The following is a 23,630-nucleotide window of genomic DNA, read 5'->3' on the forward strand; positions in this document are numbered from 1 at the left end:
CCTGATGAATGAGAAAGATCAAGTTATTCCACTTTTCAGCACTTCTTTGTCTGTATGGTAAGAGAACGCAGGTTAATCTTGAATATCTCAGCATAATTAACTGTCGTTTTAACCACAATTATCTATTTTCAATACTCAGAATTGACTTCTGCCTTATAAGCGTAAAAATATAGGTATTGCAAATAACAACTTAGTATGTAGACGGCTCCTATTTTGAGATGCCATAAACGGATTGGATATGTGTTGGGTTCCATTTTTTGCATAAAACAATATTTTAAATTCCACCGCCCTTTGTTGGATAGAACTCGTCTCAGGTTAGATGATTTGGCGTGATGCAAGAGTTTAAGTCATTCTTATATTAAAAAGCAGCCACCCTCCCCATAAAATGACCAACGTTGTTCTGCCTTGTGCTTGTTTCTGTTTCACCGTCATTACCAGCGGACAGTCATCTCTCTGTTCATGTTAAAGATTGCGGTGAGGCCATTTCCAACGCACTTTCATGAGAATAAATGTCTGATCATGATTCTTGTGGTTGAAGGCCAGGTGAAGGCACCAAGATGGCCCTTATAGTAGTCTGGGTTGACACTGGAGATTTTTAATCACGGCGGCGGGTCGCTGTTGTTCGTTCTGGACCGGTCTGCCATGGTCCACACGGTGGTCGTTCTCTGTGTCCATTTGGGTCTTGCTTGAAGAGGCCAAGGTCTCTCCTATCTCCTTGACGTCATTGAGTTTAGGATGAGGAACCTGTGACTCGATGCAGCCAAGACAAAAGTCATTTCAAATCGATCCAAGCTTCCACAGAGGTTAGCAAAGACCAGTGACCTCATTTTTTTATGAAGCTCATCTCTGTACTGCGGAAGGCAAAAATCTTGGCTCCATCGTGAATAGCACCATGAGACGTAAACCTTAGATCACCCATGATGAATAAAGTTTCTTTCTTTGTGGGTCCCGCTTCTTTTGGAGAGCGGTCCTCCATCTGCCTCCTCTTAGGGCACGGACATTGTTGGAGCCATCATGAACATGTTTTATATCTACGTATACTTTATATATGATTCAGCATTTTCACCAGTGTGGGGATGACGATGGTGCTATCATGTTCAGACAGCGCATACTTCTCCCAGTGAAGGACCACTGCTCTAGGTAGCCCAGCTCAGCTTTAGGAGTGTGTGTGACTTGCATCTGTGCTCTTCACAGCTGGGCAAATTCCCCTGCTGTGCTGGGGAGTGAGGGGGGTGCGCACAGCGGCACCGTGCTCATGACGAGCTCAGCTCGTCATGAGCCACGGTGCTCGTGTCCGGATGACGAGCTGAGCTCGTCATGACCACACCCATTCCTTAGAACGCTCGCACAGCAGGAGAAATTGGCCAGCATGCGAGCTTCCTAACGGTCATGGCGAGCTCACTCGTTATGAGCACACGAGCACCGTGGCTCATGACGAGCTTGTAGTGTAGTTCCTATTTTCCCAATAGGCTCTGCGCATTGGAATAACATAAACCGCAGTGTAGACGTAGGACTGAGGTCTTCTAGGTCTCTACTGACTATGTTAGACTTAATTTAGGTTTGCGCCAGCTAGCTCAGAGGTCACTGGAAACTTTCTTGAATGAATAGGAAGGGATCAGCTTCCCTGGCTCAGAAAAGAAGGGATTCAGCTTCCGACAACCGCATAAACATGACAACTTTGCTCCCCCAGAATAAGAGTACATCTCTAGAGTCGTGTGAAACAATAGACAGCTATTTCACTCAGTCAGATGTGCATTCTTAGTTTCACCAGAGTGCAGAGAATAGAGAGACGGGCGTTTTCAATAATAGGTATTATTTATTGAGCAGTCTTCCTTCTCATGTAAGAGAAATGAATTGCCACAATTGCAATACTTAATATAAAATAAAGTACGTACAGTAAAAGGAGTGTTATGAAATATTACTGTAAAAGCATTGATATGGTTTCTTAGCCATAAGACACTTTAAAATGGATAAAATATATACATACATATATACATTGGCTAACGTGCTCAACTGGTGCTTCTAAAATACGCCTACCCCGGTGTACCTGACCTAAGCCTAATACGTGGGAAGGAGTAAGTAAGTAGCAGTTTAAGTTAAGTTGGTTTTGCCAAGAATCTGGTTCAAGAATTCTCTCTAAGGGTTTAGTCAGCACTGTACCTTGGGAATAGAATGTAGGAGGTCTGGTATCTCTCTCTCAGGACTCGATATCCCAGTCACCCACAAGGGTAGGCTGGAAACGCCAGAGCTGGATTTTCTCGGCAGGAGAAAAGACAGCGTCTTTCTCAGCACGTCAAAGAGGAGGGGCAGCGACGGTGGGCTCTCCGCGTCTGCTGGGCTCTCGGCAAGTAGATTAGCTGCTCTGCTCCAGAACCACCACCGTGTGTTTGCTTAAGGCAACCTTGGTATATTTATACCTGAAAGGTGCCGAGTTTGACGTAAGGTTTGGACATAAGACGTCAATAAAGATGTCACTAAGAACTGGCCGTTCTTACAGTGCTCGCAGGAGTTCTATTACAAATCAAAACAAAGCAAGTGGGGATTTCCCAGGTTGCTGGAGGTTTGGTGTGTCGAAAGAACTCGTTGTGCTTTCTAGGAATCCAAGGAAGTAGCTTCTGCTGTGTTATGGACTGCAGAGGCGATTTACTGAAATATGGATCTGATTCTTATGCCATTATAGGGATATTATTGATTATAGCCGTACAAGGGCATAAAATGGTAATATTGATTCAGGTTCCTAGATAAAAACACAATAAGCTGAGCTCATTATGAGACTCGAAGGTGCTTTAGTGTTCAACTTGTGCTAAATTCTGGGGAGAAAGGAGCAGAGCAGTATCTGCTTATTTGACCAAGGCCTTGTTTTTGTATTTAGGATCTGCATATTTGGGATGCACTGCCCATGATGATTCTGGAAACAGTTATACATACTGTTGTTTTAATTGGGCCATTTCTTGACAGTTTTTAGGTCAACAGCTACAAGGGTTAGTAATGTCAGTCCTGTGTGTTATATAAATGTTTTTTCATTCATTCATTCATTCATTCATTGTAATACATGTAAGCCCATGCCCCTTTGTTTATTAAATACAGCTTCTTCTGTGGCCCTGCGTGCCGGTAGCTCCGTTTTAGTAAAGGTCGCAGCCACGGCATTAACTAAAATGGATGTCACTGCGGACAGAGCATTGCAAAACACAGCATCAAGTAGCCCTCTCTCCTAGTAGGTTACATGTGTGCCTTGGCGACACAAAGGACCCGATTCAAAAACTGTGTTTTCTACAACGCAAAGTAGTCCTTCAGTGGTACTACTTACTTACTACAAAATGGAATTCACAAATCTACAGGTGGAAATTTACCCCTCCCCCTGCCATATATTTCCTCCATTGAGATCTGTCTACATGTAAGTTTACTACTTAGTAGTAAAGGTGGGAGAGACTGAGGGAGTGGAGGAAAATGGGAAATATCTTCTATTAAGTGGGAGGGGCTTATGGAGGTGTAAGAAATAGTTTAGGGAGGGGTAAAGAGGGGTTTAGGGAGGGGCATTCTAATATAAACGCCCACCTACAAAAGTGTAAGACCATTGCCATTCACAAACTACACTTCTCCAGTTACAACTGCCTTAAAGGCACAAAACTGTAGCAGATGTACTCCAGCCCAGTCTTGGAGTAAGTCTTGCAGGACACAAGGCCACTTACAGGTACTGCAACACAGTACCATAAAAAATAATGGAGGCAGGGACTTGACAGGACACCCCAAAGGAAATAATGTTGAAATAATTGCAATATTTCAACTTTAAAATTATGTGTATATACATTTTTTTAGTTAGAAATGTGACAGAATGCATAATTAACTATTTTATTAATTTAAAAATAACAGTCAACTTATTTTTAAAAGAATGTAAACTTTTTTCAAAAGTTAACATATAATTAACATCATTTAAACACAATTTTAATTACATTTACTGAACATAATTTAATTTAAAATAAAATTGATAGGTACAGTGTATTATTTTATTGTGTTTAACAAATAATTTAATTAAATAGATTAATATATTTAAAATATTTATATAGTACACATTTATTTATTTTTTTTTTTGTAAAATTTTTATTTTGCAATACACAGAGAAAAAACAGTAAACAAAGGTACCGCATTGGGTGCATAGATGATCCCACACAGTGGGAAGCAATAAAGCAAGACGAGGCAATAATGCAATGCAGGAGAAGCAAGTAGAGTCCATGCTCCAGCATCTGCAGGAGGGACGTAGTCTCTTAAGTAACCCCAATGCGGGGAACACTCCTGATCCAGCTGGTAGAAATTCCAAAGTCCCAAAGCCGTGTAACTAAGCCTCGTCCCAGCAGCACAAATATCCCAACAGCGGAACCTAAACTCAACTCCCCTCCCACCTCCCCCCCCCCTTCCCACCCGTGACGGTGCCTCATTCACCCCTCACTCATGCAACACACATACTTAGAACTGAAACAAATGTAGTGTCCTCAACGATGCCGGGCACACTGCCGAGGGTAAACCAGCAGAAAGGAAGGACACCAGGGGACCCCATATGTGCTTAAAGTTTTTGTAGTTGCCTAGGAAGATGTCCGCCATTCTCTCAAGACTCAGGAGTCTCCACAGCCTAGCGTGCCAAAGTGAGATCGCCGGTGCCTCCTTGCGTTTCCAGGCCGCCGCCAGTGTGAGCTTGGCAGCGCCAAGGCAAAGCCATAGAATCTTCTTGTCCGCGCGAGTCTGATGCTCGAGGCCAGGATCCCTCAGGCCCAGGAGTACGAAAGCCAAAGAATTATCGATGGGATACTGCAAAATATCCTTGATATGGGATAAAATCTCGTCCCAAAAGGGTTTGATGATCGGGCAATCCCACCAAATGTGGCGGAAGTCCCCCAGTAGCCCACAGCCTCTCCAACATCTATCCGAAACGGCCGGGTAGATACGATGAAGTCGGGCGGGGACCATATACCATTGCGTGAGTGTCTTCAAATGAGCCTCCCGCAGGAGAATTGAGTGGTTAAATTGCGTCATGTCCTTCCACAACGCCGTCCATTCTCCGTCGGTAATGTCCCTCCCCACCATCTCCTCCCATTGTTCCATGTAGCGCGGTCTAGGGGAAAGGGCTGATCGAAGCAACAAACGGTATAGAAAGGAGATAGCCCCCTTCATGGTAGATGTTTTCAGCAGAAAGGCCTCAAATTCAGAAGGAGGCCTCGTGGCAGCCTCCCGAACTCCCGGCGATGTGGCCCAGTGGAGCAGCTGTAAATGCCTATATTTTTCGGTTGGCAGCACTTGGTAATCTCGCACGCAATTCTCAAATGTCAGGGGTTCAGAGCCGTGGAACAGATGGAGCAGTGCACGGCACCCCCCCTCCCTCCACGCGTCAAAGGGGCCCTCGGCTAGTGCCGGCGGGAACGCTGGGTTAAAGTGTAACGGAGTGAATGGAGACGGAAAGGTCGTCCATCGCTCGTCCCCCGCCAGGGAGTCCCATACCTTCAGTGTGGTCCCCGTGGGCGTACTAATGTACGCGTTCACCGGGCGATCGCGCCTGGGTTTCCAGGCCAGATCCCAAATGGACCGGCCAGTCACGCTCCGGTCCATATGCAACCAATGTTTGTCGGAAAATTGCTGTGACCATTCTACCATGACTCTCAGTTGGGCAGCTTTATAGTAGAGATGTAGATCGGGGAGGCCGACCCCCCCGTCATCTCGCAGCCGTCGCAAGAGTGTAAACGACAGCCGTGCTCGGCCTCCCTGCCAGATAAATTTCAAGATCAACGTCCGGAGCTGTCTAAAAAAGGAAGTGCTCAATGGAATCGGTAGGCCCTGAAAAAGATACAAGTATTTGGGGAGAAGGACCATTTTAATGGCATGCACCCTACCGAGCCACGACAGGAATTTGGGCTTCCACTTCTCCAGTTCAGCCCGCGTCTTGGCCAGCAGGGGTGGGAAGTTGGCTGCAAATAAGCCCCCCACCGTAGGAGTGAGGTGGACACCTAAGTAAAGTATCGAGCCCGAGGCCCAGGCCAGTGGCGTCGATGTTTTAACCTGGGCAACGTCGGCATGTGATAAGGTTAAATTCAGGACGTAAGATTTGCCGTAGTTCACCTTAAAGCCGGCCGCACCCTCGAAGGCCAGCAATATATCCCGTACGCATGGGAGAGAAGTAGCGGGGTCAGCCACCGACAGTAGAACATCATCTGCAAAGAGAGAGATCTTGTGCTGCTCCCCAGTGAATGGAATGCCCTTCACCCCCTCATGCTCCCGGATCGCCATCGCCAAGGGTTCAATGCTGAGCGCAAACAATAAGGGAGAGAGGGGGCATCCCTGTCTGGTACCTCGTGAGTGCTGGAAGAATGCCGACAGGTGTCCGTTCACCGCCACCCTCGATCGGGGGCTACAGAAATTAGCCCGCACCATAGTGAGGAATCTGTCGGAGAACCCAAACGCCTGCATCGTGTGAAAGAGAAAGCTCCAGTCGACACGATCGAAGGCCTTCTCCGCATCAAGGCCCACCAATACCGCCGGAATGCGGAACCTGTTCGCCTTCTCGATGAGATGAATCACCCTGCGCGTATTGTCGTGCGTCTGGCGGCCTTTGATAAATCCGGACTGATCCGGATGAACAATCGCCGGTAACAAGTCCTGAAGACGACTTGCTAGGATCGCTGAGTACAACTTCGCGTCGATATTAAGTAAGGCTATGGGGCGAAAGGATGAACAGAGCTCAGGATCCTTCCCTGGCTTCGGCAGGACCGTTATCACCGCCTCCGCCAAAGTCCCGGCATTCACTCCGGACGCAGCCATGTCATTGAAGAGGGCCACTAAAAAATCACACACCTCAGTCGCGAAGGTTTTATAGAAGACAGCAGTGTACCCATCCGGGCCGGGGGCTTTATGCAATTTCAGCTTTTGAATGGCTGAGAGGACTTCCTCCCTCGTGATCGGGGCCTCTAACAAATCATTCCACCCCCTGGAGACTTGCGGAAGCGGTAAGCGCTGCAAGAACTCCCGCTGCGCTGTCGCATCCAGCTCCTCGCCCTTATACAGATCGGCATAAAAGCGGCCAAATACGTCCGCCTTCGCCCCGTCACTATGACAAAGAGCCCCTGTGGAGTCTCTGATCCCCCCAATGTATTCTCGTTCCCTCTTGTCCCGCAATTGCCGGGCTAAGTGCCTGCCAACCTTGTTGCCACTAGAGTACGAATGCCGCCCTAGGCGCAAGAGGGTAAGTTCGGCCCTATTCGCATAATGTGCCTTGAGTTTGCCCCTAACCGCCGTAAGTGGACGTAGGGTCACCCTCGAAGGATTGAGCTTATGAGCCCTCTCGAGTTCAAGCACCTCGGCTTCCAGTGCGTCCCGTTCCTTTCTACGCAGGGTATTAAGTTGCGAATTGAGGCCCAAGCACGTTCCCCTGATCGTCGCCTTAAAGGCGTCCCACGTAGTCGCCAGAGAGGTATCCGACGGTGGATTGCAATCGAAAAAGTCGCGGATGGCCAGGCGCAAGGCCTGGTTAGAAACCTCGTCCCTAACCACCGACGCCGGGAAGTACCACTTCCGGTTCGCGGTGTCGGGTGGCGACCAACGAAGAGTGAGCACCAAGAGGCCGTGGTCCGACACCGAGATCGGGAGAATGGCGGCATCCAGTATGTTCCCCCGTAGAGACTGGCTAAGAAAAATGTAATCCAAGCGGGAGTAAGAGTGGTGTACATGTGAAAAGAATGTGTAGTCTTTCATGGAGGGGTGGAAAAAGCGCCATCCGTCTGCCAAACCCAGCTCCCCCACCCCCTGCTGCGTGGCCTCCGAGAAGACCCCCGTGTCTGCCCTACGTCCCCCTGAGCTATCGAGGTCCCTGTCCCACACCAGATTAAAGTCTCCCAGCACAAATAGGTGTCCCCCCGCAAAGTCCCCAATCTTTACCAGCAATTCTTGCAAATACTTATTCTGACCCGCATTGGGTATATACACCACCACAAATGTACACAGCCTGCCCTGAATGTGCCCCTTAACCATCAGCCAACGGCCCTCCTTGTCGTGTCGGACCTCTACCGGTTGAAACTGCAACGAAGCTCTGAACAGAAGCGCCACCCCCCGGTGCTTCGTAGCTGCGGAGGACCTGTACACAATGGGGTATGCCCTATGGCGGAGCCTCAACTCATCCTTCCGAGCCAAGTGGGTTTCTTGTAGCCCAACCACATCCAGTTGATGATCCATCACATACTTCAGTACTCTCTGCCGTTTCTGTGGCGAATTCAAGCCCTTAACATTCCACGACCCTATACTAAGCGGCATGACGGAAATACACCCCAGAAGTCGCTCTCAGTATGCCAAATGCCATCCATCCCTCGTTCAGCCCCGCCCTCAGACAACAGACACCTAGCAGTTTCCCGATCCATCGCAGTACAATAGTTCCAATAGTAGAGTACGCACTTAGCCGCAAACACACCACAAACATCCCCTTCAGCCCCCCGTCACGGGTCCCCCCCCACCGATCCCAACAACCCCCAGTCCAGCCCCACCCCAACAGACAAGTAAACCAAGCATAGTGCAAGTCTTGGAGCCTCCCTGCCCCTGAACCCCCACCCTCCCCAACACCAAACCTTACCCATAAGGAAGGGAACAACAAACAACAGGATTGGAAATCATAAAGGAGAATCAGAATACTCATCAAGTCCAGTAGTCCAAGGTTCCGGAGAGGTCTTCCCAACCGGAAGCGGAGCAGGGGTGCCAAAGGATCGACCCCCTCGGCCACGGTCCGGGGTGTCTCCCCAAAAAGTACATCCATTCCCCAGACCGAACTCCGATGTCCCTCCGGCGCCGAACCTGGTCAAGTCAAATCCGTGGTGGATCAAGCCGCTCCAGAGCCGAGTTGCGAATCCGCCAGCGTGGCTGAGGCCACCGAGGCCACTGCGTCGACCCTTTCCTGCTGACTAGAAGCGCGGTCCGGCCGCCGCCGGTCTGGGGAGGCTCCCACCCTATGCCAAGAGGACGAGCGACGACGTCTCCGAGTCGGCGAGGCATTCGCTCCCTGTGAAGGAGGGTCATCCTGGAGACCCAAGAGGTCCTTTGCTACCTGCAGAGTGTTAATCTGTGCCAGCCGATTCTGCCACCGGAAGATGATCCTGAAGGGGTGGCCCCACGAATAGGAGATGTTGCGTTCTCTCAAGAAGGAAGTCACCGGACGGAACTCCCTCCGCTTCGGCAGTGTGGAGGCTGCTAAGTCCTGGTACAGCTGAGGTGCATGGCCCCTGAATTGCAAAGACGAGATGGCCCTAGCCTTGCGGAGAATACGTTCTTTGAGTTGGAAATCATGAACACAGACGAGGATGTCAGGAGGGGGACCCCCACCGCGCCTAGGCAGTCCCACTCTGTGTACTCTGTCCATCTCGATCTCCGTCACCTCCTCCTCATCCAAAATCTGTAAAAACAAGTCCCGGACGTAGCCACGTAGGTCTCCCGCCTCGCCATCCCATGGCACCGCCCGGATGCGGATGTTGTTCCTCCTGGAACGATTTTCCAAGTCCTCCGTATGCAACTGCAGGTCCAGATTCTGTTCGGTGAGGCGGATGATATCTTGTTGCAGCAGGTGCACATCGTTAGCCATGCTCAGATCATGGTCTTCCAGGGTCGCCACCCTCTCGCCAATGCCGTCCACGTCCCTGCGCACTTCCCGCAGGTCAGAAGCCAATTGAGCCCGGAGCTCAGAAATATCCTCCTTGATGGATGCAAACAGTTCGGTCATGAAGGCCTTAGTAGCTGGCGCCTCGTCGTCCGACACCTTCTGCGAGCTACTGGCCCCCGGGGATGCCGGCTGCTGAGAGGACTTGGAGGCACCCTCCTTACCCTGACGACCCCCCTTTCGCGACACGTTAGCCATCTCGGCTGGTGGCACGCAGACCGGGAGGTCAGACCACCCCAGTCCGACAGGTAGCAGACGCTATGGGAGCCTGTGGGGCCCGCGAGCCGCAACACTTCCCTCCAGGTAGCTCAAACTGTGCCCCCTCACTGTCCAGGGCTCAGCGGAAGGCAGATCCAAGGCAGGCGGCCCACACGTGGGGGGGTTAGGGGGTCCCCACAACTAACTGCGTGTGATTAGGAGGTAGGGCTAGGTAGGGCAATGCAGGCACCCTCCATTCCGCAATCAGCGCCGTCCACGTCGTGGTCTCCAGGAAGGAAACTATAATGGGACCGCGTCAGGCTCTGAGGTACCCAGACGTTCCCATGTGCAAGAGCGCAGCAGTCCGGCCCCAGCAATCCGTCCCTCTGACGGGTTCGGCGGTCCAGACGGCCCTCCACCACCTACGCTGGGCCGTGGATCTCGATGCAGGTCACTGTGGCTCCACGCGACCAATTCAGATGGCCAGCCAGCCCACGCCCGTCTGCCCAGAGCAGCGCCGCAGCTGCCGTGTGTAGCGCCAGGTCCCGTCGTCCCAGGCAATATGGCCGCTCCCGCCTTCCCTGGGGAAGCACTCACCCCGCTGACACCGCTGCTGGGCCCCGTCCTTGTCCTTGCACTGCTCGTTCCCCCAGCAGTACTGGGCCCCGTGTAGCTCCACTCCACTCCGCACTGCGCCACCCGCCGGTGGCCCGCCGTGCCCGGATGCTCCGCGGCGCTCTCACCGCACCTCCTCCGTCCTGCCGCCGGAGTCACCGCAACTTCCCGGCCGTCCTCGCCGTCCTCTCCGACAGGGCTCCAAAGTCCAGGCACGTTTCCCTGCCGGCAGGAGCTCCGCTCCCACCGCCGGCAGGTTCTGGATGCGGTCCGGCGGCGCCTCGCCAAGCACCGCGAGCGCCGCAGTCACCAAGCCGGCTCCCCGATCACGGGAGGCCGGTGCTTCGTAGGCCCCAAAGGCTAGGGATCCCGGCAGGCGTCCTCAGCGTCACACCGCTCCTCCAGCGGTACCGCTGCACTCCGCTGTGCTGGGGGCACCTCCGCCACCCTACAGGACCCGGGCAGCCACACCAGGACCGTGCTATAAGTGGCTTTGTTCGGCCCGGCGCCGGAGAGACCGGAGAAAGCGTCTCACTCGGACGCCATCTTGGCCACACCCCTACACATTTATTTTGAAGAGGTTTTATCCTCTAAAATTGTATTTTATTAGTACTAAGATAAAAATACCTATTTTCATTTTACATTTATATTTTACAGCACATTATATATATTTGTTTAATGAATGAACTTTAATAATTTTTCCTATTCATTTCCACAGAGAGATTCTCACCACGGTAGGGGATATGTCCACCACAGTTCTGGAGATCTCCTCCATAGCAGTAGGGATCTCCAACATGACGGTCTAGGTCTGCACTATTGTGGTGTAGATCTCCACCACAGCAGCAGGGATCTCCACCATGGTGGTCTAGGTCTGCACCATTGTGGTGTAGATCTTCACCATGATGGTTTAGATCTCCACTACAGGAGCAGGGATCTCCACCATGGTGGTCTAGGTCTGCACCATTGCGGTGTAGATCTCGACCATGATGGTTTAGATCTCCACCACGGTGGGGGAGATCTCTGCCTATGTGTGAAAAGTTACAAGCAGTAAGTTTACATTTTTAAATTTGGCTCCACCCCCTGGTATTCGAGAGTGAAGAGTAAGTCTAAACCTTCAAGTAAATTCACACTCTGAAATAGTGAATAATCAAAAGCAGTACATTTACTCCAAAGTATGAGTAAATTTACACGTGTAGTTTTATTAATGTGTAAATTGACCTGTGTGAATGGCCCCAATGTATTTAACATCATTAATTTAATTCCTTGAGATAGTAGGCTAATTTTTATTTGTCAGTTTTACCATGAAGTATGTGCCCTCCTGGTAACTGCTGTCATACGTGGGATTGTTTTTAGATTTTAATATTGTTTTCTCATCTTCATGTTTTCATGTTTTTGCTTTTCTTTTTGGCATTGGTAGGTTGGGTTTTCTGAACCCCTTTGAGGTAGACTTTGGCCCCATGAATGCAAGGGCCAACAAACTAAATTTTAAATACACAGAGACACTATAAACCTAAAATGAAGAACTACGGGTTGCAGTCTGAACTGATAAGCAGGAATAGCATCATCCTTTGTTAGAACATTGGAATGTTGGAGGCTCTATTGAAGACAATGGAGTGCTCCATGATTTCACTGGCCAGTAAAGGCCCGCAAAGCAACATTCCAATGTTGTTTTCAAAGGCCTCTCGGAGCCCGAGGGAATTTAAACCCCACAAACTCAGAGAAGCGTTTGTTTTATTTGTAGGAACATTCTGCCCTCTAGTGGAAGAATGTTCTAATACCCTTATAGCTCTTCGCAGCTGTGCTATACCTGCTATTAAAGTCCAGCTCCATTGTTAAAGTCCCTTCCCTTCGGCTCGTGCCTTTAACGCTGTAGCGGGCTTTTAATAGCGGTATAGCCCGCTACGGCAGGCTATAAGGCTATACTAGAACATTGGAATTTTGGAAGATCCATTGAAAATAATGGAGTCGCTCTGGGCTTATAATGGCTGGGATAAGCCCGGAGCTCCAACATTCCAATGTTTCTTTGTTCACAGTCTGGCTGTAAACAAAGGCTTCGGGGTGCCTAAGGGGATTTCAATCCCCTCGCGCTCCCTGAAGCCTTTGTTTGGTTTATTAGAACATTCTGCCCTATAGTGGCAGAATATTCTAATAGCCTTACAGCCCTGCGTAGCTGGGCTATATGGCTATTAAAGTCCAGCTCCCTTGTTAAAGAATGCTGGAGCGGGCCTTTAATAGGTGGTATAGCCCGCTACGCCGGGCTATAAGACTATAATATGGGAGCCAAAACATCGAAAGGTAAGTGCTTCTAGGGAGTATAGATTTACTGTTCTTAACTCCACATCTATATTTACCATCGAAAATGCATATATATGGTGTTATGTGCAGCAAATCTTTAATACCTGTCAATATGTTTGTCCAAGATATTTTGGCTATGATATTAAATTGTAACGATATTCCCTGCTCGACTTCAGACCCGCTCCAACACTAACCATGGTTATTCAACTGATGTTCAATCCCAAAGAACAGACTCTGCAATTAATCTCATAATGTATATTAACGTGACGGCATGTCTCATGGAAGCGTCTGTGTCTCACTGCCAAATCTTCTCCTGATCTTGAGCTTTAAGTCATGTCAGATGTGGTAAAAGATAATGGCATTTATGTTTTTTAAGTTTATTACCAAATCTTGTCATGCTCTATCCGTGTAATAGAGTTTTGCTACTTAAACTGTACCTTGTCATTGTAAAAAACTGTTAATGGAAAAATACCAATGAAAATGTTGTAAACACAATACTGGACCATCAAACAAAATATTAAAGTCAACAGGCTCTCATGGGCGATTCAGTGACATCAACACATCCTTTCCCATACGGTTGCAAAAATTGACCAGTAAACTGCCTTTCATTTTGCCATTTCTGTTACTGTGTCATTTGAGTCTCATAGTTAAGATTCAACACTTGACTTGTGTTGGAGGCATTTGTACTAAGCTAGAATTTCTTTAAATAATTGCATCCTCTGATTAAGGTACACCAAATTGTTTCACATTCAAAAGCCGGAATCTACTTAACAACTTGTCGCATTTGAGATTCAATTGCACCGTGGTTGGCTGCTGTGAATAATGAGATTTTAGAACCAAGCTGCGTTTCCTTTTCCTTCCATTTCTTCTGAGTTTTTCAGGATGTTTGGTCCTCTCTTTCATGTTGGGTATGTATGTACATATGTATGTGTGGGTATTATGTAGCGTAATCCTAGCTATACCTCGCTATACAGCAAGGAGTGTCGCATCTTAAGTGGCACGGTAAAGCGAGAATGGAAGTGTTCTTTATCTGCATCATGTGGGGTAAGCCATCGCAGCGTGTTTGTAGGAGAGTGGCAGGCTCTGTTTACAAATAGAAGGGCTCACTTGGTTGTTGTTTATGTGGAGTGCGCAATTGAAGTGTTTAAAAAGGAGTGGTAGGCTCTGCTTACAAATGGGAGGGTTCTCTTCATTGGTGTGTATGTGGGGTAAGCAATTGAAGTGTTGAAGAGGAGTGGTAGGCTTCATTTACAAATGGAAGGGTTCTCATTATTGGCCTGTAAGTCGAGTAAGCACTCGAAGTATTGAAGAGTAGTGGTAGGCTCCACATACAAATAGAAGGGTTCTCTTCATTGGCGTGTATGTGGGTGAGCAATCAAATTGTTGAAGATGAGGGATAGGCTCTGCTTACAAATGGAAGGCTTTTCTTCATTGGCGTGTATGAGGGTTGAGTAATCGGAGTGTTGAAGAGGAGGGAGAGGTTCTGATTACAAATGGAAGGCTTCTCTTTATTGGCGTGTATGTGGGTAAGCACTCAAAGTATTGAAGAGGAGTGGTGGGCTCTGCTTACAAATGGAAGGCTTCTCTTCATTGGCGTGTATGAGGGTTGAGTAATCGGAGTGTTGAAGAGGAGGGATAGGCTCTGATTACAAATGGAAGGCTTCTCTTTATTCGCGTGTATGAGGGTTGAGTAATCGGAGTGTTGAAGAGGAGGGATAGGCTCTGCTTACAAATGGAAGGCTTCTCTTTATTCGCGTGTATGAGGGTTGAGTAATCGGAGTGTTGAAGAGGAGGGATAGGCTCTGCTTACAAATGGAAGGCTTCTCTTCATTGGCGTGTATGAGGGTTGAGTAATCGGAGTGTTGAAGAGGAGGGATAGGCTCTGATTACAAATGGAAGGCTTCTCTTTATTCGCGTGTATGAGGGTTGAGTAATCGGAGTGTTGAAGAGGAGGGATAGGCTCTGCTTACAAATGGAAGGCTTCTCTTTATTGGCGTGTATGAGGGTTGAGTAATCGGAGTGTTGAAGAGGAGGGATAGGCTCTGCTTACAAATGGAAGGCTTCTCTTCATTGGCGTGTATGAGGGTTGAGTAATCGGAGTGTTGAAGAGGAGGGATAGGCTCTGATTACAAATGGAAGGCTTCTCTTTATTCGCGTGTATGAGGGTTGAGTAATCGGAGTGTTGAAGAGGAGGGATAGGCTCTGCTTACAAATGGAAGGCTTCTCTTTATTCGCGTGTATGAGGGTTGAGTAATCGGAGTGTTGAAGAGGAGGGATAGGCTCTGCTTACAAATGGAAGGCTTCTCTTCATTGGCGTGTATGAGGGTTGAGTAATCGGAGTGTTGAAGAGGAGGGATAGGCTCTGATTACAAATGGAAGGCTTCTCTTTATTCGCGTGTATGAGGGTTGAGTAATCGGAGGGTTGAAGAGGAGGGATAGGCTCTGCTTACAAATGGAAGGCTTCTCTTTATTGGCGTGTATGAGGGTTGAGTAATCGGAGTGTTGAAGAGGAGGGATAGGCTCTGATTACAAATGGAAGGCTTCTCTTTATTGGCGTGTATGAGGGTTGAGTAATCGGAGTGTTGAAGAGGAGGGATAGGCTCTGATTACAAATGGAAGGCTTCTCTTTATTGGCGTGTATGAGGGTTGAGTAATCGGAGTGTTGAAGAGGAGGGATAGGCTCTGATTACAAATGGAAGGCTTCTCTTTATTGGCGTGTATGAGGGTTGAGTAATCGGAGTGTTGAAGAGGAGGGATAGGCTCTGATTACAAATGGAAGGCTTCTCTTTATTGGCGTGTATGAGGGTTGAGTAATCGGAGTGTTGAAGAGGAGGGATAGGCTCTGATTACAAATGGAAGGCTTCTCTTTATTGGCGTGTATGAGGGTTGAGTAATCGGAGTGTTGAAGAGGAGGGAGAGGTTCTGATTACAAATGGAAGGCTTCTCTTCATTTGTGTGTATGTGGGTAAGCACTCAAAGTACTGAAGAGTAGTGGTAGGCTCTGATTACAAATGGAAGGGTTCTCTTCATTGGCATGTATGTGGGGTGAAGGATCGAAGTTTTGAAGAGTAGTGGTAGGCTCTGCTTACAAACGGAAGTGCTCTCTTCATTGGCATGTATGTGGGGTGAAGGATCGAAGTTTTGAAGAGTAGTGGTAGGCTCTGCTTACAAACGGAAGTGCTCTCTTCATTGGCGTGTAAGTGGGGTGTACAATCAAATTGTTGAAGGGGTGGTAGGCTCTGCTTACAAACGGAAGGGTTCTCTTCATTGGCATGTATGTGGGGAGAGCAATCAAAGTGTTATTGAAGAGGAGTGGTAGGCTCAACATACAAATAGAAGGGTTCTCTTCATTGGCGTGTAATTGGGGTAAGCAATCGAAGTGTTGAAGAGTAGTGGTAGGCTCTGCTTACAAACGGAAGGGTTCTCTTCATTGGCGTGCATACTGGGTAAGCACTCGAAGTGTTGAAGAGGTGTGGTGGGGTCTTTTATCGTGTTACTGCTGTGTACCACTGCCCTGCTGACACCTTAGAAGTTCCTTTTTGCCAGAACTTGTTCTTGCTGGATCTTCCTCTAGTCACTCATACGTGTGCCTGCCATCATTGGTCGATCTGTCTCTGTTAAATGTTATTTTTGTAGGCAAGTAGGATGACTTCCAGAGGGTTGTGAACTTGCTGGTTCTCCATTCATCTGCCAGCTACCTTAGGCTGTCTCACGTTAGCTCTCACTATGTTTTCTGCTCTCATTTTGATGCCTGTTATGTATATTTTTTTTGTCATGAGATGACGTTGATGAGTTGGTTGGGTGCAGATGAGATTCCTTTTCTAATTTCTGGCTTGCTCCTGCCACAGGCTTTTTTGATCCTGTGCCTACCCCTTTCAATTTACTGACAGGCTGCTATAACCTTTGTTTTCTTTTTTGCAGTCTTGCTACAGACAGCTCTTGCTGTCTGTTGCAGACAGTGCTGTTGTACACAGTAGCACACAAAGTCAGCTTTTGCTCGTGATAAGATCGCTTTCTTGTCAGTCTCAATTCCCTGAGCTTTATTAGGTGGATTTCTCCCTATTCTGTGGTTGACCTCTGAGTAGAGCATTTATAGACTTGCTCTGATTGGCTAGGGTGCAGCTTCCTACTTCTGATATCATACAACTACATTTTTGTTTTTTGTATTTTATTTTTTCGCTTGTTAAGCACTCCATGGAAGTGCATTTCTTGGCTTTCAGCGCGTGCTCGCACTCGTTACTGATTCCCTTGACTCACCTAATCTCTCTCCTTCCACACTCCACCCTCCGTCCTGATGCTCCGTGGCAGTGCGCCATGCTCCAGACAGTGGCTTTTCTGATGCCCTGGATGTTCTCTTTATTTGTATTTGAGGATATCATGGTGCTGTGCTCGGGCTTCTGGTGTGTAACTGGTTGGTTCATGAATTTGGCCAGTATTATTTTCCAGAGAACAAGTGAGTCTTGAGTTTTTTCCTGAAGACAAGATAGTCCTCTGTGAGGCGGAGTTCTTATGGTAGGTCATTCCAGGGTTTTGTTGCCAAGTATGAGAAGCTACGACCCCCTGTTCTTGTTTTCCTAATGCGTTTTGTTCATGATAGAGCTAGGGACCGGGATGATAAGCACCTAGTGGGTACATAAAATTCAACTTTCCACTGTAGGATAAAAGGCCCCCGTTGGTGAAGGGCCTTGTTGTGTAGCTGAACAGCTAAAATGTCTCTCTTTGGCACATTGGCAGCCAATGAAGTAGTTTCAGGCACTCGGACGATGAGCTGAGTCTGTCTTTGTTACATCCCAGTTTGGCAGCAGCATTTTGCACCACCTGTAGTCGTGTGAAAAGGTAGTCTGGCATGCCCACAAATAGTGAATTACCATAATCCAATCTGCTGGTAAGTAATGCCTGCGTGACAGTTCTCCTAAATTCTTGGGGGGATCCAAGGAAATAGCCTTCTTAGAAGCTTCAACATCGCGAAGCTTCTTCCACAGAGAACCCGCACATAGTTCTGCATGGATAGGGTATTGTCCATGAGGACCGCCAGATTTGTTTGCATTGCTTTGGAACTGGGGCATCCCCCAGTGTCTGGGGCCACCAGGTGGTGTTCCAGACAGGTTTGGCTCCTCCAAAGAGTAAAATTTCAGATTTACCTGCATTTAGTTTAAAGACCGTGTTCTGCCATCCAGGTTGCCATCTCCGAGAGACAGTTATTCCGTTTTAGTCTTGTGTTCTCGTGCTGTTCTCCAATGGTTAGCAGCGGTTGAGTATCACCTGCGTAGGAGCCGATACCAAAGCCGCACTTCTGACTGATTTTTTGCCAGAGATGACACATAGACATTAAAAAGTGTGGGGCTCAGTGATGCCCCCGGTGGAACACCGTAGCTGATGGGTTTTGGTTTAAATGAGAACGCCCTGATTTGTACTCTCTGCATTCTAGTATTCAAGAAGGAGCTCAGCCATTGAAGGGCTTTAGCATCAACTTCTTTTCCATGAAGAATCTCCAGTAGGCGATTGTGTGAGACAGTGTCGAACGCCGCCGATAGGTCTAATAAAATCAAGGCGGCGGCTTTCCCTTGGTCAACCAAAGATCTTATATTGTCTGACACGGCTAGGAGGGTTGCTTCCGTGCTGTTGGTGGCTCTAAAGCAGTTTGGGAGTTGTCTAGTAGATCGTTTGACTCAAGATAGTTCGACAGCTGTCTATTAACCAATGTTTCCATGACTTTGGAGAGGTACGGCAGTTGGGAAATAAGTTGGTAATTTGACGGATTACGCACGTCTGTTCCTGCTTTCTTCAGAAGGGGGTTACTTCAGCCTGTTTCCATGTTTCTGGAAATACTGCAGTATCCAGCAAGTTAATGAATAGCTGGGTAACGTATGGGCAGATTAATCTGGGCGAAGACAAAGTGGGGACAGGGGTCAAGGGGAGACCCTGACTTAGCTTCCCCCATTGTTTTTGCAACTTCTACCTCTGTGAATGGGGAGAAGCTGCCCATGCAGGCAGATGCGTCGGAGGGGGGGCTGAGGTTTCATGGTTGATACCCAGTCTCTCCACTAGCACCTTTATTGCTGACACTCCTCCATTGCATGCCAGGCTCTAGATAGTAGCCTCAACTACGCCCTGGGTCTTTTCGCACTTCCTAGTGGTTGCTACTCTCCATGGCGGTTGTGGCCATTTGCGTCACTAATGTCAAACCACCAGAATTGGAATAGCCAAGAGTGAAAAACAGCCAAGCATTGATTCGTACACTTTCAAGATGGTTGTCATACTGTGTTATGCAATGTGCGTTGCATCATTCTCGAGGGGCGGCCATCTTGAAGATATAGGAAGCAATGTTTTAATTGCTTTACATACTTTTTTTTATAACATGTTTTTATTGATATCTCAATAACATTATCAGCTGTCGTCTTCACAGTATTATACCCAATCTTTGCAGCCAAAGGACGGGTGCCATTACATGGGGTCCATTAGTGTCATGCAATCTAGGTTGTTTTCAGAGACATTACATGCAGTGTAAGCTGATGAGGATAACAGGAAATACAATGGCAAGGCCTGATCTCTTATAGGTATAATCCCGGTGTCTTGGCGATCATGAGGCTGCAGTCTAGGTACCATAGCTCGCAATGCAGCTCTAACCCGCCAACTTTCGCCTGAGGGGCATATCATTCAAGTCTGCTTGTAAGGCTCACCATTTCCACTAAGAACGAGGTATGCAGCATGATGAACAAGGGGAGAGCGCGAGATGCGTGGGAGAGGTATGATGGCGGGAGTGTTCTATCGCTGTCACTTTCCATACTTTTAACATGGACAGTCAAACATTGGCAAAACCAATTGTGTCGCTCTCTCATTTTGGCGATGCTTCTTGTTATATCATCCTTCTATGTTGTCAGCGATGTGGTTGTTGTCTACTTTTTTCCTTTTATATGGCTTTTTTTAATGCTGAAGCATTGCACACCACACATGCTCACTTTGTTTAGTCCTTTAATCCTGAACCTGTTCTGCTTTCAGTCTCTGGTTTTACACACTGGCTCTTAGTTCTGTACATTTCTGGATTCCTTGAGAGTTGCTACTGTGTCTTATAATAGTGAGAGAGAAGTAAAAGGATCCATCCAAAAGCCCTAGGGTACATTACATTTTGTGAAAGTCCCAAGGTGTTGCACTTGTCTCAGGTGTGCCAGATGAATCCTCTGTCCACTATGCCAGCAGCAGCCATCACTCCTAGCTGACCTGCGAGTGCATCGCTTGTTGAGCTGGACTAACCGGTCATTCAGTGATAAGTCTGACAGATTCTTTCCCACGGAAATGACTTTGATTGTAAATCACGTCATATCACTTATTAATTTACAAAAGAAGAAAGTACAGATCTTAGATAGACACCTCATGTAAAATGAATACCCAAGTTTAGTCACCTAATCATGCTTTCCCTGCAAGAGAGAGTTACTGGTCACACTTCATTCCCAGGCCTCCAGCAATTCTGATCCTATTGACAACTGTCCTTTCAACTTCCCCAGTCTCTCTGCCATACTCCCTTAACACCCACCTGCCACCCAAAGATTGACATTCTCCGTGTACAGCCATGGTAAGATGCATCGGTCCTAAAAGTAAATGTTTTTGTATGCCCGATATGTTTATTTTCCTAATGGACCTGCGCCCTGTCACCAGCCAATCCTGACTCTGTGCTCATCTGGGTTTGGAAGTGAGGGGTGCTACAGACCAGGGCCCCATGGAGTTGGGGGCTGCATATGAGGAGATATAGGTGTTGTCCATAAGGAGCATTGGACTGCTTTCAATCAATCAGTCATGCATTTATAAAGCGCGGCGTAGCACCCGCAAGGCTCTCGAGGCGCTGGCGCTGTTGGCTGCTGCGTGGAGGTTTGATCATTCAAACATTCAGGTCTTTAGTTCTCTCTGTGGATATGGGCTTCTTTGTTGCAATTAAAGCATAATGCCTGAATATGAGTGGACATGCTGCAGCATCGCGGGTGAGCAGTAGGCTTCAATGCGCCTCCAGTTTTAGGGATCGTAGGGTGCAAGTAGATGCACAGGCAAACCCAGAGGCCTCTGGTTAACTGGATGAAGTGCCAGATGGGGTTTGTTTCTGATGGGCTAGCCGCCTGCCTGCAGTGCAGAGTTTATTCATGGACCTCCCAATCCATGGTATGAACTGTAAGTCCGATGGATAGGAGAATGTAGCTCCTCGAGGCAATAGCCGAAGGAGCGCACTAGAAAAGGTTAAATGATGACACTGGAATGGACCATTCTCCCATTCCGCTTTATCTAGATCACTCCCCAGCTCCCCTCGCACTTCTCGGATAAAATGGTTTGTCCCACCAAGATATGCCCACCATGAATGCATGTCTTCTATACCTAAAATACACCCAGATTAAGGGTTTTTCATACTCTTTTAGACTTGGACACTGGTGATGTATTTGGCAGCTTCTCCCTCAGGGTTTGCTGCAGCACCTGCAGCATTCCTACCTGAGCCTCCAAGGGATGTAGACAGTCACTTCTGCAGCTGAAGGGATTCTGGCCCCTCCACAAATACCTACAATTAGAGTTGGGTGGAACTCACAGAGTTTTTCTCCGCGGAGTTACATAAAAACTCTGCGAGAATCCTCGTAGTTTGGGAAGTGGGGGAATTTCGTAGATTTTTAGCACCGGGAGCTTGTTCCACACTGTAAAATCAGAGCGAGCACCACCACGTGCTGCGACAGAGGGCGCTGTTTCTTTCTGCTGCTTGATTTTCTGATCGAGTAGCAGCATTCTGAACATAAACGGTAGACACCTGCTGCGACCGCCCGCATTGAGAAATTGTGCCAGGACTTGTCTTAGCGCTCAATTTTTCTCGCTTGTGGTCTGCAACTTACCATTGGCAAGCTGTGTGCGAGAAAAACTCCGCCATGCGGCGGTTCACAGAGTTTTTTCCAGAACTCCGCTCTATGAAAACTCTGCAAACTTCGACAGCAAAGTAGAGTTTAGCACTCAACCCTATCTACAATACATAAATACATACACACATAAGTCCATACATACGTACACGTGCCTCCCTGTGGAGAGTCGGTCTCTGGCCTGGAGTGCGAGTCTTTGCCCTGGAGACAAAGCATTTGGAGAATATTACGTCTAGATTAAAGTAAAGCAATTCAGGTATTGCTGTTTCTAGGCACTATGGGACACATTTCTAGAAAAATATCTTTTTTGGCAACATGTGTCCTTACCTGGTGTTCTGCTCAAACTTGCAAAGTCCTTTATGCAGAACCCCTAAAACCCACCCCTGATTATTGTGTGAGGAAGAGATTGTGTGATAACCAAAGACAACTGGGAGCAATGACTAGTGGGCGGTGATGGGAGGTCTGAGTCCGTCCACCCACCCCTCCTAACCAACACCCACTGGGGCAGGGGTTTGTGGTGTTCCGGATGGTGGAGCCCCCACCAGCCGCGCTGCCAATAGGAACAGCTTTTCAATAGGAAGGCCAAAACGGAAATGGTGCTGCAAGGGCTGCTCAGGTAACGATGACCCATCTGATGTTAGACAGTGATGTAAATGCCCCCCAGAGTGAGGGGAAAGAACCAGTGTATGGAGGGTATTTGTTATGTGTTCTATCTCCGGGGGACACATCTGGCCCCCCATGCATACATAGATGGCATACCTTCTCCTGCCTGGTTTCCCACCACTGAAAGCTTCCCTTGTCTTTACTTCTGCTTTCTGATGAGCTCTCCTTGTGAGTGTAGTATTGTGTAAAACAGCTAGATGTGCTAATACTCATGAGAATGTAGGGGAGTTTTTGGGGTGTGGAGGGCTTGTGTGGAGGACGCTTCTGAGTAATCATTGTTGAGTCGGAGAGAGTGTGGGTACCTACATCCCTCATTCACTGCCCTGTCTTTTTGTTTTTCTTACAGCAGGTGAACAAGTGCAGCCATTTTTTCCAGTTAAAGAACATTTCCTTTTGTGGCTACCATCCCAAAAACAACAAGTAAGTCTCCACCCTTCTCTCTCGTCCCGCTCTCAAAATATTCCACCTCGCGACTTTCTCACTTCACCCACTATGGGGCGGATGTACGTAGCTTTTTTGTTGTCTCAAACGGGCCGATTCACAGATTCAGGCTGTTTGCGACCATATAAAAGCCTTTTTATATGTACAGTACCCTATTTTGTCATTTGGTAACCCGTTACTGCATCACATAATGGAATAGCGATTCAGTATCAGGAAGGGGCGTGTTAATGGCGTCCCTTCATAATAGCGACTCCCAGTGGCGTAGTTGGAATGTTTTACAACCGAAATGTGGTCGCAAAACATTCACATTTTACCACCTACTTCAAGTAGGTGATAACCCAGTCGCAAACGGTAAGGGGACCCTTTTTTCTTTGGGACCCAGGGACCAATGCCTGCTCTTAAAAATTAAACTGAAATGTTTCATTTTATGTTTTTGAAACACATCTCGTTTTCCTTTAAGGAAAACAGGCTGCATTTCAAAAACAAAAACGATTCTTTATTTAAAAGTAAAACCAGATATGGCGGTCTGCTGACCTCTGCAGGCCACCATCACGGTGTTTCTAGTGATTCTCAATAGCCCTCAAATTGCGACCAGTCTCATGAATATTGTTGAGGTCGGTCAATTGTGACCCCATTAGGAATCGCTAAATGTGTAAAGGACACATTCGTATATACATGTTTGCGATTTCCTAATTGTGAAACACAAAAATGTGTTATTAGGAACTCGCAAGATAAGATCTACGTACATGTGGGTCTGTTTCTTTTGATGGCTCCTTTAATACTTGTTTCCTTTTAGAAGCATCTTCTTTCCTTCCTATGATCTAGTCTGTTTTTCAGCTGCTTCTCTATTTTCTTTCTCCTCTGCT

At 47.7% G+C, this 23,630-nt stretch overlaps 1 protein-coding gene across 3 annotated transcripts in view; it reads left to right on the forward strand.

Moving 5' to 3' along the window:
• MAPK8IP1 (mitogen-activated protein kinase 8 interacting protein 1) overlaps positions 1 to 23,630 on the forward strand; it is a 396,070-nt gene that overhangs the window by 350,155 nt on the left and 22,285 nt on the right. For all 3 annotated transcript variants that reach the window (XM_086959641.1, XM_086959645.1, XM_086959642.1), the window contains exon 10: positions 22,670 to 22,743. In XM_086959641.1, coding sequence (XP_086815767.1) covers positions 22,670 to 22,743 — 74 coding nt within the window. The remainder of the gene's footprint in view (positions 1 to 22,669; positions 22,744 to 23,630) is intronic.

This window comes from Lissotriton vulgaris, chromosome 2_2 (assembly GCF_964263255.1).
Source record: "Lissotriton vulgaris chromosome 2_2, aLisVul1.2, whole genome shotgun sequence".
NCBI classification, from domain to species: Eukaryota; Metazoa; Chordata; class Amphibia; order Caudata; family Salamandridae; genus Lissotriton; species Lissotriton vulgaris.